Source organism: Aspergillus stella-maris, assembly GCF_047715825.1.
Source record: "Aspergillus stella-maris strain CBS 113639 unplaced genomic scaffold BDV14scaffold_38, whole genome shotgun sequence".
Taxonomy (NCBI): Eukaryota; Fungi; Ascomycota; class Eurotiomycetes; order Eurotiales; family Aspergillaceae; genus Aspergillus; species Aspergillus stella-maris.
In genome coordinates this window covers 133,556-149,067 of record NW_027396832.1, presented here as the reverse complement: position 1 = coordinate 149,067, position 15,512 = coordinate 133,556, and the positions used below count along the sequence as shown (strand labels likewise).

The window sequence follows — 15,512 nt, the reverse complement described above, 5'->3', positions numbered from 1 at the left end:
ACTTAGCGCAGCCCACTGGGGCGATTTACCTGTAGAAAGTGATCTGTCAACCGTCGCTGTAGCGGATCTGGTTGGCCATCGCAGAGCCCTCCCACGGTGTCCTCGATGGACTCATGGATCTTATGGGCCCTCGTGCGTGATAACGCGCTGCTATCTCGCCGGACTTGAGATGAAACCCTAAGTCGCGAATCGGACGCCTTGTCTGCCCTGCGCCTACGATGGAGCGTAATGATCGTCTTGCACTCATGAGTGTACATCGAGCTGTCATTGGCATTGCCTTTCAACCCAACATGTTCTGATAGTCTCCCTTTCGTAGTGATATTTATATACTGAAACTGCCCGACGCCGGGGCCATGCGCTTCCAAGAAGTTTCCATGCAGGTACGTACGAGATCAGAATCTGTATCACCATGGCAGATGAGTACATCTCCCAGCAGGGCCTTTCGGTGAGTACTTTGTCCATTATGCTCTCACGATTCTATAATGTATACTCATTAATGATCCTCAGGCCCTAATGTGGATCGGCCTCATCCTCTCCCTCCTCTTCGTCGCCATCCGCACCCACGTGCAATACCGCAACGCCGGCAAATTCTTCCCCAACGACCACTGGATGTTCTTCGCGACAACATGCCACATCGCAACAGTAATAGTCTACCAAGTCGCCATCCCCCCCATGTACGAGGTGCAGTACTTCGACTACGAGAACGACACCCCCGACGCGGGATTCATGAAGCGCGCCTCGCTTTATCTGCGCTTACAGTTTGCCGTGGACTTCTTGCTCTGGACGACGCTTTGGGCGGTCAAGTTTTCGCTGCTCTTCTTTTTTTGGAGACTCTTTGATTCTGTGCGCACGCCTGTGAGGCTGTTTTGGTGGGCTATGTGTGGTGTTACGGCGGCGACTTGGGTTACCCTTGTTGTTTTGCAGAATTTTGCGTGTGATCCGATTAGGAATTTCTTTACACTCGGTATGGGACTTTTGGTCTGGAAGAGAAACTTTATTGGAGATGAAGATACTGATGGTGTTTGAACAGGAAAATGCGCCTCCGCGAGAGACGTCTACTACTCGAACCTCGTCTTCAAGTTCACAGTCGGCACAGATATCGCGGGGGATATCCTGAGTAAGTCCTCTCTCCCATCCTCCTGCAATATCAAACACTATCATACCAGCTCGCTAACTAGTATATTCTGATAGTAATGCTAATCCCCTTCCCCCTCCTCCCAACGCTCCAAATCCCAACACGCAAAAAACTCATCCTCGCTTCAATCTTCTCCCTCCCCATAATCCCAATCATATTCGCCGTGCTGCGCCTGGTGATCGCAAACGCCGAAACTGAAAACGTCGACCCGGTCAAGTTCCAGCTGTACAGTATGCTCGAGAATTCCTCTGCGATCGTGACGTCTTGTCTTCCGAGCCTGCGCCTTTTCGTGGTGAAGCAGGGGAGCTCGGCGGGGAGGTATAAGTATGGGTATAATTATAATTTTAATTCAGCGAGGGAGTATGCGCCCGGCCAGGGGGATTATTTTGGGAATACGCGTGTTCAGGGTGGGGGTGGGAAGGATGATATTATGTCTGGAACGGTTATTGGTGAGAGTGAGAATCGGGGTGAGGCTGGGTGTGATGCGCGTGTTGAGGCGTTCGCGATGGATCCGTTGACGGGGCATGCGAGGACGAGGACGATGAGCGTTGGTGGGGGGAGAGCCTTTGGTGATGCTGATGAGGATGCTGTTACGCAGGGGTCGAGTGAGAGCCAGAGGGGGATTATAGGGGATAGCAAGGGGGTGCTTGTTACGAGGGAATTTTCGGTGAGGTAGATAGTTGTCTTTTGTTTCATTCGTACATGTACTTTGCGGTCTCTGGGTGGGATGGCTATGATAGATTGGGACGGAAGGAGTAATGATACCATAATTCTAGATAGTTCGAATTGGAGTTTCTAGGGTTGCCGGTTTTGCACGTACATCTATATGGGTGGAGTAGTAGTCCCTGCTCTGCCTAGCTTGCCAGCACGGATGACAGGGGCTCAGTACCAGGGCTACGGACGTGAAACAGCCCAATCAATTTGTTCATGGAGCACAGGGCGCAAGGAAGGAATATAGGTGAATCTACCTACAAAACACATGCAGGGGGTCAGCATTCTAATTGAGCCTAACAGGGAATAAAGAGCCAACAAGGAACAAGCCTAGGTATTAAATCAACACGGGCGTTATGAAAGAGCGACCGGGTGCCAGGCATCCCTCTGCGGATCGCTTTTGCCCAGTCTATAGATGCATGTAATTATCCTCGACAGGATGGAAGGAACAATGTGATGCCCGTTCTAAGAAAAAAGCAAAGAGCGCCTCATATGGAGCCCTGGTCTCGCCCGTGGTCCTCTGTTGCTCCTTCTTCATGTTGAATTTGCTATAAGGTACGTATTTGGTCCATCCAATGTGCGTATTTGGGTCCAGGTTCCTGACGGCGCGAGCTCAACGCGGGCTTCATGGAAGCTTTTTGTAAGGAATCCTACAGGTTATACGTAGTCTTTGAATGTCTAACCTAGCTTTGTGCATGTATTTGAATGCTCAATTGATCATTACATACCAACGACCAGCCCATCACAAACCAACATGGGAGAACACCGCTGCGCTGCGCGTAGGTGGATTATCTGCAGAGTGCCGAAGGACACATAGTCAAGACCCGGCCATCCAAAAAGAGACAACTGACATCCTCCACCAGGATATCTTTGCGTAACGAAAGCTTGAGAAGCTGAAAGAGAGATACCAATCACCTCTTCCATTAAGCGCCTCAGCCAGAGAAAAGAGATACTACTCATCGGCCAGCGCAGCCTTCCTCTTCGCCCTCACAGATTTCCCATGCTCATGCAACGCAAAGAACAGAGTGAGAATGATACCAGATGCAGCGAGTCCAACGCCCAGATACCATGCGCCTCGGTAGCCCCTGACTAAATCTGTTCCGCCCTTGTTGAGACTCGTTTCGACGATTGCGCCAAAGCCGAGACCTAGAGAGATGGAGTAGTTCATGATTGTTGCGACTAGGCTTGCTGAGACCTGTGGTTTTATGTTATTTATTTTGTTCTGTTCATAGCTGATTCCATCAGGGCATTTCGGAGAGCGTCGAACAGGTATTGGATGGCACGGGATGGACTTGGACTTACCCCTTGATGTTCCGAAGACATCGCGTTCGAAAGGAGAACGTTGGATGCTGGGAACGACATTTCCCTGAGGTGGTTCCAGCCAGTCAGTATAAACACCAATAAGAAATATAGGTCGTTAGCCGAAGGTAGGTATAACTTACATCCCCCAAGGCATAACAACAACCGAAACAAACAACTGCGCCCAATACGTTTGCTTGATCGGCATAGTAGCATAAAGCACATCGGCCGTACAAAACGCCGCGGCAGAAATCATCATGACCAAACTAGCAGGCAACCTTTGCAAAATCAACCCCGTCGTAAGACCAGCAGCAAGCCCGCTAACCGCCGCAGGCGAAAACTGCAAACACGCAAACAGAGGCGAAATCCCGCGGAAATTCTGCACGAATTCCCACCCGTAGAAGACCCAGACCCCGAACGCAGCCCAGCCGCATGCTAGTGTGCCCAGCACGAAACTTATGTCTGGCGTTATCGCTGAGAAGGGGATTAGTGGGAATGCTGCCTTGCGCTCGATGAAGCCGAATAGACCGAGGAATATCAGTGAGGCGATTAGGAGAATGTAGGTTGATGGATCCTGCCATTTTGCGCCGGGGGCGAGGTTCAGGGCGATGTTGAAGAGGAGGAGGCCCGCAATGCCTGTGATACAGCCGGCGATATCCATCCTTGCCCAGAGGCTGTGCGTTGTTTGCTTTCGTGGTGTTGGGGTGTGTGGGATCAGGAATATCGCTGCGATACCGAGGACGACTTCTAGGATCGCCATGAACCAAAATCCCCAGGGCCACGATGCATATTTCGAAGCGAAAGCGGAGACAAATCCCCCAAAGATAAAGCCAGTGGGCGCCGTTGACCCAAATGCACTGAATACCATCCCCTTGCGCGGGCCTGGCTCGTACGATCTCCCCAGAATAGCCATCCCATTAGGAAGCAGCAGCGCAGGCCCAATTCCCTGAAGAACCCGACAAACACAGAAAAAGATAGACCCAGTGGATTCAGCGAATCCCGAAATCAACGTCCAGCCCGCAAGCCAGAAATACCCAGTCGTGAAAAGGAGTTTGTGCCCGTACATATCGCCCAAGCGACCCGCGCCTAGGATAAATGTCCCCGCCGTGAGAGAGTACGCGGCTGGGAACCACGAAAGCTGGCTCATGTTGTTGCCGATACCGAATGATTCTCCGAGGATAGGGAGAATCGATATCACCTGGCCAAGACCAGCTTGGCTCACGAGTTGAGCCATGCAGACGATCGCGATGAACGCGACTTCGCGTGGTAGGGACTGAGGACGTTTGACGTCCAGGTCATCTTGGGGTCCTGGTAGTGTGGACGATACGTTGTGCTCTCCGTCGACCTCGTGTTCTTCTTCCTCAATGGCACCGTAGCGTGACATGGTGGCGGTTGCGTTGTCTAGAGACGGCTGTTATGGTCTGAGCTGTGGTGGTTGCTTACAAGCCAACATACAACGATGCCTTGAGATACAATAGTATATTGTCACAGTAATATGAGCCGCAATTAATGGTAAGTGCAAGAACACACGTCAAAGTTGACTCTGCAAAGCGCAAGCAATTTTACCCCTGGCTGGCTGATTAGTCGTTCCACTAGAGCTCCAAGCTGTCCTGCACCTCACTCTACCGTCTTACTCCGAAGCCGTCGACACGGAGCATTGCCGATCGAGTTGAGAACGCCAGTGACGTAGGAGACACATCGGTCTCGAACAATTCGGAATCCGGGTATCGAAGATCGACAGGGTCCCACCTCGAAAGTCCACTGAGGCTTCGGTAATTCGGATATCTTATCGTGCCAATTCCGAGAATTGTTATCGCATCCGACCTGATAAGATGCGTTGGCAGGTTGGATCGTCATTCCAGCTTGCTAAGGCGATTGCATAATCTTGTTGTGTCGTGAAGAAGGTAGAAAGTATACAGGGTGAATTTCAGCGGCGGATGGCGTGCGGGACGGGACGGCGGGAGGGAACATTAGGTTGACCTGTTACTATACCCTTTGGGCGTTTTGTTTATGTGATTGTGTTTGTGTATCTAAAAATGCCATGGTTAACAAAATGATCCATGTCGTCTCGTAGATAACGTGTCTGTTATAAAAATTCGCATTTGATTATAATCTCTGCCACGTAGGATGTCATGTCTATGTATCGTACGGAATAACTTAACCGCAAAAGTCCCGTACGCTCTTAAGCCTTCTCTAATATGTGGGGTGATGCAACTCTGATCCCAAGCACATCTCCCTCAAGACCGCTCCTCACCAACAGAATTAATATAAGGCCGACTAACAAGCAAAACCCTCGCCCCATCCGGATCCCTCACAGTAGCATACGTCGCCAACGGCTCATTCCCAAACCTAAACGTCGCTACATGCGGCGTCCCACCCAGCCCCAACCTATCCAATCGATCAAGCGTAGAATTGATCTTATCCCCCATCCAGAACGACGTCAAGAACAGCCCTGTATTCGGAGGGCCCGAATCAACAGGGACACCGGGGACAGCATCGGGGAACTCAACGAGGTAGATCACGCCGTCGGTGCCGTTGAAGACGGAGGTCGTGTCGCCGAGGAAGTAGCCTGGTAAGATTGAGGTGTTCGTTCCGAAGAGGGTTGTAAGGTCGCCCTGGAAATTGTAGTTTTTGATTACGTTGAGGCCGAGCCCGTCGACGTAGAAGCGGAGGCTTTCGGTTAGGTTGCTGGCTGAGACGACGGTGTGGTGGACTGCGTACTGTTGATTGTTAGGTTTCATGAACTATACGATGAATGTTGGGGAAGATTTTGTGGTTGGGACGTACATGGGGGGTTTCGACTTCGTGGACGAGAGTCGGGATTTGCGCGGGTGGTGCACCGCCTGTTAATCCTGCTGCGAAGCGCAGGAAGAGCTGGAAGACCGCGAATGGAGCCATGTTGAGGGAAGCAAATTGCATCCGCATCTCACCAAATTTGTTAATGAGAAAGTATTGAGAGACGGCAGTCGAGATACCTATATGTTTATCGTGCTTATCCCTCTCAGCCAATGGAAAATGATGTAAGGCAGGCAGGGCTATTGGCTGTCAGTAGGTCTCCATCTCGGATAAACGATACCCACTTTCAGAACGCAGTCCGGCATACGTGATTACAGCCTGAATTGAGGTGTCTTATTCGCTGGTCAGATGTCAATGACGACAGAGTGTGCTCGGAGCACAAAGAGCGTAGATCTGGGTACTTAGCCGCAGACCCGATTCCACATTATTAATGATGGTTGTTGAAAAATAAGCCCATAGGTATTGCACGCATCATTTATAATATACGTATGTAGGGCCCAAGTTGCAGAGAGCACTTCGAGATAGTGTTCACTAAGCTGAAGTATCTCCTTACCGTCATACCGTACGATCTCACAGCTCTACTCCGAACCCATCGGCCAGTATCATGTCTACATCCTCAACCATAGTCCCCCCCGGAGGCCTCGTCCTCGTCACCGGTGTTACAGGCTTCATCGGCTCATACATCGCAAACGGCCTCTTATCGCTCGGCTACAAAGTGCGCGGGACCGTGCGCTCAGAAGAAAAAGCAGCATGGATCACAAAAGCCCTGCTAAAGCGCAACCCCTCCGGAAATTTCGAAGCCGCAATCGTCCCAGACCAAAACGCCCCAGGCGTCTGGGAAGCCGTCCTCAAAAATATCGATGGCATCGCCCATGTCGCAGGGGACGTGAGCTTCGGACCAGACCCGAACGTGGTCATTACGCCAAATGTTGAAGCGCTGAGGAGACTTCTTGAGGCTGCGAATAAGGTGCCCTCTGTTAAGCGATTCGTGTTTACGAGTAGTGATGCGGCGGCGAGTAATCGGTCGACTACGAAGGAGATCGCACTCAATGAGGAATCTTGGAATGAGGAGGCTATTGAGGCTGCGTGGAAACCGGCACCCTATCAAGCAGAGCGTGGATGGGACGTCTACTCTGCCCTCAAGGCGCAAGTCGAGAAGGAGATGTGGAGGTTTAGCAAGGAGGAGAAGCCTCGTTTCGTGGTGAACTCTGTGTTGCCGACTTATACTATCGGGACTATCTTCGACGAGCAGCAGGCTGGTAGCACGGCGAAGTGGTTGCTTGACTTTGGCAGAAATCCGTCGAAGGATGGTTTCATGCGGGGGTTCGGGGCCTCATACTTTGGTTATGTTGAGGATGTGGCGCTCTTGCATATTGGTGCGCTGACTCAGGAGGAGGTGAAGAACAAGCGGCTGTTGGCATTTGCGGGCAAATTCAACTTCAACAGTTGGCTTGAGGTTTTCCGCAAGCAGGACCCCAGCAAGGCTTGGCCTGAGGATGATTCTACCCAGGCGTGGGATACAAGAACAGTTGATGGTAAGACGGAGTTGGAAATACTTAAGCGATTCGGGAAGGAAGGTTGGACGAGCTTTGAGGACAGTGTTAAGAAGGTGTTGGAGAGTCCTTGATTTGGAACATGAATATAGTTTCCAAAGGGTGTTTAGTATGCCTAGTTTAGATCTACTTGGAAATTTGGCTTCTGAGATACCGGACTTCATACTTCCTTGATTGCAGCTATCGATCCTTCCCTAGCGGCTAACTACCTCCAGCGCTGCTTCCTTGGTGAAAATATTTATTTTTTTCGACTTAGGCAACTGCGTCCATCGCTCTTTCCTCGAGTTTGTAGGGCTCTAGAGAGGTTGTGCCTTCCGATTTGGGTATACTTGCTTCGAACGGGGTCGTGCCTTCCTTATATGTAGGACCGTCATTTACATCACCGTAGTCCATATTGCTGAGAACACAAACTGTGCGTGATCTCAGGTAGAGTTCCCACTACACAGCTGGGTAAACATCTAGAGGACTGTTAATTCAGCTCTGAAGACATCAATAATTGCTCAGGAGATCTTCTCGATGACATATCTTATGGCTTGTTCTATCTCTATTCTCCCATCCAAGGAATCATGGCAAGTTGCTGCCTCATAATCTAACTACCACCATTCATCTTATCCTGCGGGAATTTAATCGAGTTCTTGACAAACGGCACACGCAGTCCACTCTTCATACTGATCACCTGAGCCTTCTCCCAATCCCAGACCTTCCCAATAGTAAACGGGTCACGCTGAAGAAGATCCAAAGCTTCTTTCTTGTCATAGGCGTGTACAAGGACCCAGCTGCCACGCTCTATGTTCTCTTCGTGAGAATCGTACATGGGGCCTTGGTTCGTAACGGGTTAGCAATTATTATCTTCGAGTTCACACTGGGTATTCAGTGGGGATTACCTCCGGCAAGCCAGTATTCTGATTCTCGCTCAACGAATCGTTCGTGGGGGCTGGAGAGAGAAGATTAGAATCGTGTATGTTGTATTCGTGGATTCGACCGGGGATTAACTTACTCGGTCCAGGAGTCTCGGTTCTTGAGACCTTCTGGGCCATCTGGGAGGATGAACAGGAATTCGTGCTTCTCAGGCATCGTGTGGTTTCAGGTGATGGTGTTGATTTGGTTCACAGAACACTCAAGAAACCAGCAACCAGGCCCAGGGAGTGATATCTTCCGCTTATCAAGTCACGCTGATGGTTGACCACCAAGTTGTTGAGTGTCACGTGCAATCTAGAAGCACTGTTCCGGCGTTCGGCTCTGCATAAAAAACGAAGGAGATAGCCGGGAACCTCACGGCGCACGAAATCGATCTGCGAAAGCTGCAACAACTACATCTACAAATGACGTGTTACCGGGCTCGTGCATACTTCCGAGCAGCCTGCCAGGGTATAGATACGTCTAGATCCGACGCCGAGGTCAGTGCGGACTAATATAGGTACACATACGGAAAGCACGACACAATTATGCAACTTGTGCTTCTCCAATTCTGCTCCACTACGCCGTAGCATATCCACCCGGGTCTGTGCTAAGTGTAGATCGTTAGATCACGTCAAGGGCTGCATTGCTGATCATATTCATGTCGCTTGCAATCCTTCACGTGGTTCCAAAATCAAGTTTGCTGAAATGGCCCCCAAATCGATGTAGCGTCGTACAGGGGCTGGATGTCATGCAATATCTCGGAAACATTTTGAAGGCTGCGCGTAATTGGACAAAGAAAGAGTGACCCACTGCGAAGTTCCTCCGATGCACCCTAGTCTGAATTATGGAGCTTGATTCTCCACTGGTTTTGGTATTGTAAAGCCACTCTTTTTAGTTCGTACCTATTAGTTCTGTATACTCTGTACAAAGTACTTGCACTATTCAAATGGATCTTACATCATATGAGGTCATTCACATGTATGTAAAATCTTTTGTATATACTTTTGATGGTGTTGACAAGAATAAACCTACGTGAATTGATTAGAAGATGGCACAATATGGCCTATTTGGCGTGCTGTCTCTACCGAGGTTATCCCTTTGGCAGAAGTATCCCCCCTGTCGTTGCAGGTGGCACTATAAACAAGATAATGTATATACTCCGTAGACGTGTTCGTATGCACTGACCGGATCAGGGAAGCCGTCGAGCAGGCAGGCAAATCTGCAGTGGGTCATAGTAAATGGAGACTCAGGCGACCCGCCGTGGACTGCACCTACCTATTGAGGCTCGGGCCGTGGTGGTCCAGACGCCACTGTGAATATCCAGACGAATCCAGAAATCATACTTGAAAAATGATTTAACCGATAGGTCTTGCATAGTTAGTCGGATTCATGATCTTCACAGTGCATATAGCTAGCGTAATACATAGTCCTTGTCATGTCACGTGAAATATCTCCCCGAAAGAGACTTATGTAAGACTCGGGCAGCGGAGGAACGGAGACTTTCCTGGAGACTTTTGGACAAAAAGAAAAGCCCTAAGCCAAGCCGGTCATATCACTCCGACTATGCAAACTGACAAAGCGTTATCGTCACTGCAAAGAAAAAGATCCCGAGTGCGTTGTTAGATAGGAAGGATTTTACCTTCATATCTACAGCTTCTATTAATCTAATTCTCGTTCTCTTCTCCAAACTTCTCCTATAGTCATCTAATGCTCAATTGATTCACAATGACCACCGTACCCCCAGAAGGGCAGGAAACTGCATTGCGCGACCCCGAGACTCTATCAAAACATGAAGACGGTAAGTAGCTCTCAAAGCCATCCTTCAAAACCCGCAGACCCTTGAACGCGTCAACTAACCCATCCAGAACCATCCCCAGATTCCTCACAAACCGCCCACGATGACTACGTCTACATCGCCGACAGCTATGGCCTCGTCCGCAAAAGCATTTTCATCGCAACCGTAATCTCATCCATGTTCACAAACCAGCTCGGCCTCTGCAACACCCTCACAACGCTCGAAGAAATCGGCGAGTCCTTCGGCGTAACCGACCCCGGAAACCTGAGTTGGACAATCTCCGGCTACGGCTTGACACTTGGCACATTCATTTTAATCGGCGGACGACTGGGCGATGAATTCGGAAACAAGGCGATTTTCATTATTGGCATGGGCTGGCTTTCGCTCACGAGTATGATGGCTGGCGTTGCTATCTACGCTAGTTGGCCCGTTTACGTCCTTGCTCGTGTCCTGCAGGGTCTTGGGCCCGCGCTCACGGTGCCGAATGCGCTTGCTATCATGGGGAAATGTTTCTCTGAAGGACCGAGGAATATGGGGTTTGCGTGGTTCGCTGCGTCTGCGCCTGTCGGTGCAATGGCTGGTCTCCTTTTTGGCCCGCTGTTCACGATGGCCTGGTGGCCGTGGATTTACTGGAGTCAAGCGATCGGAGTAGCATTCCTCTTTTTCACGTCTATCGTCGCGATCCCGAATATCCCCGTTGAAGACGCGCAGGAGAAGAGACGCAGTTTTCGCGAGATCTTGGACCGCATTGATCTCCTGGGTGGTGGATGTGGTGTTACCGCTCTGGTCCTGTTCAACTTCGCTTGGAACCAGAGTCTTGTCACGACGTGGGACGAGCCATATGTTTATGTCTGTCTGATTCTCAGTTTCTTGTTCTTTGGGGCATTTCTATATGTTGAGCTTCGTGTCGCTCGGTTCCCGATTCTTCCGGTCGCTGTCTTGACATCGGATATTGCGTTCGTATTTGGCTGTACGGCAGCGGGGTGGTCTACGTTTGGTATCTGGGTAAGTCCTTCTGATATCCAGCTCCCCCCAAAAATTTACACTGAACAAAACTAACTTGGAACCTATCCAGCTCTTCTACGTAATCCGCATCTGCCTCCACATAGGCGGCCAAACCCCCATCCAACTAGCCGCCTGGCTCTCCCCCATCCTAATAACAGGCATCGGAACTGCCCTCGTCGTCGGAAAAATCATAAACAAAGTCCCCGCATCAACAATCATGCTCTTCGCAATGACATGCTACTTCGTCACGTCGCTGCTCATGGCCCTACGCCCCGTGCACTCAATCTACTGGACGTACTTCTTCTTCGCGACAATAATCGCCACATTCGCAATGGATTCCTCGCTCCCCGCTGCAACAATTATATTCGCGAATGCGGTGCCGAGACAGTATCAGGGGATGGGGTCGAGTGTTATTATGACGATTGTGGTATATAGTATCTCTTTGGGACTCGGGTTTGCGGGGACGATTGAGTTGGAGATTAATAATGGGGGGTTGACGGAGGCTGATTTGTTGCATGGGTATCGGGGGACGTTGTGGTTTTCGACGGGGTTGACGGCGTTTGGGACGTTGTTGGCGCTGGTGTTCTTGGTGAAGGATTATCGAAGAAGGAATAGGGCGAAGAAGATTCAGGAGGAAGAGAAGGGGGATGAGGCTGTTGCTTGAATGGTGGGGGTTGAATGAATAAGTATTTTGATTTCGTTGAAAGAGTTTAAGATGGTGATTTATGGATTTAATCAGAGGTGTTTAATGAATACCTTAGAGCCCTGGGGTCTACATAACAATCATTTATACGGCAGGCGTTATGAGAACGTAGTCAGATTTTGTAGACCACTCGACTCTGGCAACAGAGTATTGACAGGTTATAGCTGACTCGTCACTGTGTCGGGTGGTCGCAGGGCCATCGCGATCAGTGTGCCTTCCTTACGTCCTGCTGTAAAGAGGTTAAGGTTCGATACAATGAAGATAAAGGAAGGTACTCTGCTAGGAAATTCTGAACTGTGGCATTTGGTCTATCTTCCTTAAGAGACGCCTGTAACCTGTTCTAAATCGCTGATAGCAAGACATCTTCTCATCTAGTGTATATCGTCTATCATCTCATTCGTCATCTAAACTCCGTCATGCTGTTTGATCTTTCCACCCTCAGCCCCTCAAAGTTCCCAGCCTTTTGAGCGAGCTGTGTAAGCTTCAGAGCATCGGTCAAGGGCATTTCGTTATCCAAACTCAGACTCCCGAAAATACCACAACACATACTCAAATATGGCAAGCTCTTCTTGCACCCGGTACCCACGATATCCAAAAACGTTACGCAGATTGATGCTGCAATCAGGTGTATAAGATTGCTAGAATATGGAAAATGAAATGTCAGCCAACGTATCCTCACTGGGCTAGATATGTCCTTTTCTTACCCTCCAAGTATGTCACAGCTCGAGATCCGCGCCGCAATGGCTAACACGGCCTGCGCTGATTTCACACAAAGCTCCATGCTCTTTCTGCGATAGTGTTCTGAGATTAGACCCTTTTGCTGATTTCCGGTCCATGGGAAGAATATAGTGAAAATGGCCTCGTGGTACTTGCGGACCATTGTCAAAGTCAAGTGGCGCGTTTTCTGGTCGTCGAGTGTGACGTACCCCGTTTCGTGGCGATGGATGTTCTGCAGATGGCTTGGAAGACCTGTTCTCCAGTTCTCGAGGACTTTGTGTGCTTGCATTAGGTTTCGCTCTCGCTCGGCCGAAGTCTGAGAGAGAGCCTTTGGACTGTAGAGCGTGTTGACCGCTGAACTGAGAGCATTGGCGTGTTGACATTTGATGAGCAACCAGTCTGTTTCCTTGCTGGTTTCAGGGAGCGCATAGTCAGTCCAATCTCGGGTGAGGATCTATTTCAAAGTATCGTGTCAGATAAGCCGGAAAAGAAAAGGTGGCTCGTTCCGAATCGGAAATGGGCTTACAGGCGGCATTCCGTCGCGTATAGAATGGACGACTTCGCTTGAATAAAGATACCACAGACACCTCCTTGCCAGGTATTCTTTCTCCTTTGTCATGCCCAGGTAAGTCGAGTCGCGATTCATGAATCTTCGAGTTCTGGCGCAGCTGACGGCGAATGACAAAAGTTCAGTGTAGATTCTGTCATCAAGATTCTCGGCAATTGTCATCTGCGGGTGGGTTAGCCGTGTTGGTGAGCAAAGCTCAGAGATCGTACCATTGCTAGAATTGTCTGATCAGTCAACATCTGACCAATTTTACACGAGGAATTGCTGACTTACCTGCATCTTCAAGAGCGAGTCTGGCGATCGCTGCACAACATCGCGAGAGCTCAACGCCATTCTCCGCCGAACAATCGAATTTCGACACACATCAGAACCTGCTGGGGTCTGAGATCTTGCGGCTAGGGCTTGAAACCCGAACGCCATTACTGAGTCAATCAGTGGTCTTACTGCGGAGCCCTCAATGGATGGCGACTCCCGCGCTTGTTGGACATAGTTGTCGAAATGCTCTCTGGTTAAAAAGGTGGAAATGCTAGGATTGTTTAGTCAGTCCTGTTGCAGTGTATGATAGGAAGGTGTGATATACCCAAGCGGTTCTTCAAAACAAGCTGTTCAAGTCAGATTCAACCGGAAGGTGCGAACGATATGGCGTGGATAATCAGACGTACCGGCCTTGCACTTTTCAATCAATGCTGTGTCGCTCCAATACCATCGCAAATGGTCGCGATCATCTTGCTCGCAGCCAAAGCCGCATGACATCTCAGATTGGGTATCAGACAACCGTCTGAAGATTTCATCTACTTCGTCTTGTTGAGTTCGGCTTAGATTTCCCAGCCGCTGACGCTGTGCCGAGAAGATTGCCGTCAGAGAAAAGTCGATTCTGGGGTTATGGTCTTATCTCGCACATCGTTAGCAATTGCCTTTGCGTCTGAGTAAGATGTACCATGCCTGGAAGATTCCCTGTCGCATCCTACACGACTACGTTAGCTTATATGATTTTCACTTGCTCACTTGTCCTTACCTTTGGACTAACTTCCTCCCACATTTTCTCATCATATATATCTCTCATCGGTCCCGTGGAAGGGGACAGTGGCAAAGTCGGCTCAAATTGTGTTGTCGCAGTTGGATTTGCTAATGTGCCGGTAGTGTGATCGATTGGCCATTGGATATCAAAGCTGGCATCCGAATAGCTGGTCTTTGGAGGTGACCAAGGTAGCATTCCGATCCCGTTCATGTTGCTCATGTCAACAGAAAATGGTGCTCCTAGGCTGTCACTCCCCATCCACTCCATGGCGGGACCCGAGAAATCGTCCTGAGTATATCCATCCAACATCACTGGCATGAAATGTCGGTCATTCGTCGCAAACATCATCTCTTGGAAATTGCTGCCTGCACTTCCGGAAACACGTCGTGATGCTTCGAACTGTGCGGCTGTAAACTCTGGCAACATCTGTACGTCAGTTGGCGAGGGAACGAGTGTAGTTGCTCCGGAGCTGTTGCTTCCTGCCCGCACCGGCTCTATTGAGATGTCTTCGACTGTTGACACTGGCGGGGGCTTGTTGGAGTTCTCTTGTTGCTGCTGCTGCTGCTTCTTCGAGAGCTGGTATTCGCACTCCAGATTATGCAACTGACGAGACGCATTAGCCAATGCTAACGTATCCGAGGAACTTTGTTCTCACGCTACAATATCTACATGGCGTCGCGCCATCGCCTGTGCCATCACCAAGGTCAGCAAACACAAGTCAACTACATAACCGGGGATGCTACGCACAGCGGACTTTCTTGGACTTGCACATCTCACATGCACCCCTCCGACGTGTCATCCATTTCTTCTTCCTCCCCGAAGACACATCGACCGCGTCTGCTGGCATCATTGTACAAACTGTGATGGACAAATAGCAGTTGAATGCCTCCTCTGCGTTGGGACCGGCCCACGTTAGGAATTGGAGTTACCGAACCGCGCATACCCCCCCTCCTCTCAACGGCGGAGGAAATTTTATAATCAACGTTATCAGCTTTGGCATGCTGACGAGATACGCTGATCTGACACCTAGTCTAGCTGCATGCATAACTTTTCTGCAGCAGGAGATCCTGCTTGTGTTAGTGCTTATCTGGAGATTGGGGGCGGGCGGCTACGCGGCATGTCCGAGCTCCTGGTGGCTCTAGTCCCCGTTCCTTTGCCCTAAACAGGCAGTGCCGCGTTCCTTCGATGGTCAATCGAGACACTCTAGTTGCGCGTTAGTTCAGCCACCTAAAGACTTTCCTGAATTTTTACAGTATGTTACATCGGATCGCTCATCCTTCCGGCGGTTGACGCAATGTTCTTCAGCGTATTA

The 15,512-nt window shown here is 49.9% G+C and overlaps 7 protein-coding genes across 7 annotated transcripts; 3 read left to right on the top strand and 4 right to left on the bottom strand.

Annotated features, from left to right (window-relative positions):
- Window positions 1–409: 409 nt before the first annotated feature.
- Window positions 410–1,811, top strand: BDV14DRAFT_209697 (uncharacterized protein; the record flags this gene model as incomplete). Its single annotated transcript, XM_073775711.1, has 4 exons — window positions 410–445; window positions 508–964; window positions 1,031–1,117; window positions 1,192–1,811. The coding sequence occupies 4 exons, from the start codon at window positions 410–412 to the stop codon at window positions 1,809–1,811; spliced, it is 1,200 nt and encodes a 399-aa protein (XP_073626746.1).
- Window positions 1,812–2,798: 987 nt separating this feature from the next.
- BDV14DRAFT_209695 (MFS transporter) lies at window positions 2,799–4,601 on the bottom strand (the record flags this gene model as incomplete). Its single annotated transcript, XM_073775710.1, has 3 exons — window positions 3,289–4,601; window positions 3,149–3,212; window positions 2,799–3,041 (listed from the first exon to the last, which is right to left on the bottom strand). Exons 1-3 carry the CDS (start codon window positions 4,527–4,529, stop codon window positions 2,799–2,801), a joined length of 1,548 nt encoding a protein of 515 aa, XP_073626745.1. The 5' UTR covers window positions 4,530–4,601.
- A 781-nt stretch (window positions 4,602–5,382) lies between these two features.
- On the bottom strand, window positions 5,383–6,043 carry BDV14DRAFT_201508 (VOC family protein; the record flags this gene model as incomplete). Its single annotated transcript, XM_073773779.1, has 2 exons — window positions 5,383–5,865; window positions 5,933–6,043. The coding sequence occupies 2 exons, from the start codon at window positions 6,041–6,043 to the stop codon at window positions 5,383–5,385; spliced, it is 594 nt and encodes a 197-aa protein (XP_073626744.1).
- Window positions 6,044–6,398: 355 nt separating this feature from the next.
- On the top strand, window positions 6,399–7,710 carry BDV14DRAFT_175972 (aldehyde reductase II). The gene has a single exon (XM_073769170.1). It carries the CDS (start codon window positions 6,546–6,548, stop codon window positions 7,566–7,568), a length of 1,023 nt encoding a protein of 340 aa, XP_073626743.1. The 5' UTR covers window positions 6,399–6,545; the 3' UTR covers window positions 7,569–7,710.
- A 315-nt stretch (window positions 7,711–8,025) lies between these two features.
- On the bottom strand, window positions 8,026–8,855 carry BDV14DRAFT_175970 (uncharacterized protein). Its single transcript, XM_073769169.1, has 3 exons — window positions 8,492–8,855; window positions 8,379–8,428; window positions 8,026–8,313 (listed from the first exon to the last, which is right to left on the bottom strand). The coding sequence occupies exons 1-3, from the start codon at window positions 8,566–8,568 to the stop codon at window positions 8,084–8,086; spliced, it is 357 nt and encodes a 118-aa protein (XP_073626742.1). The 5' UTR covers window positions 8,569–8,855; the 3' UTR covers window positions 8,026–8,083.
- A 1,083-nt stretch (window positions 8,856–9,938) lies between these two features.
- On the top strand, window positions 9,939–12,012 carry BDV14DRAFT_175966 (MFS transporter). The gene is made up of 3 exons (XM_073769168.1): window positions 9,939–10,192; window positions 10,260–11,194; window positions 11,265–12,012. Exons 1-3 carry the CDS (start codon window positions 10,120–10,122, stop codon window positions 11,856–11,858), a joined length of 1,602 nt encoding a protein of 533 aa, XP_073626741.1. The 5' UTR covers window positions 9,939–10,119; the 3' UTR covers window positions 11,859–12,012.
- A 285-nt stretch (window positions 12,013–12,297) lies between these two features.
- On the bottom strand, window positions 12,298–15,047 carry BDV14DRAFT_201504 (Zn(II)2Cys6 transcription factor; the record flags this gene model as incomplete). Its single annotated transcript, XM_073773778.1, has 11 exons — window positions 12,298–12,535; window positions 12,602–13,068; window positions 13,141–13,344; window positions 13,392–13,406; window positions 13,456–13,708; window positions 13,763–13,784; window positions 13,845–14,019; window positions 14,120–14,146; window positions 14,198–14,803; window positions 14,856–14,887; window positions 14,948–15,047. 11 exons carry the CDS (start codon window positions 15,045–15,047, stop codon window positions 12,298–12,300), a joined length of 2,139 nt encoding a protein of 712 aa, XP_073626740.1.
- Between the last annotated feature and the right edge of the window lie 465 nt (window positions 15,048–15,512).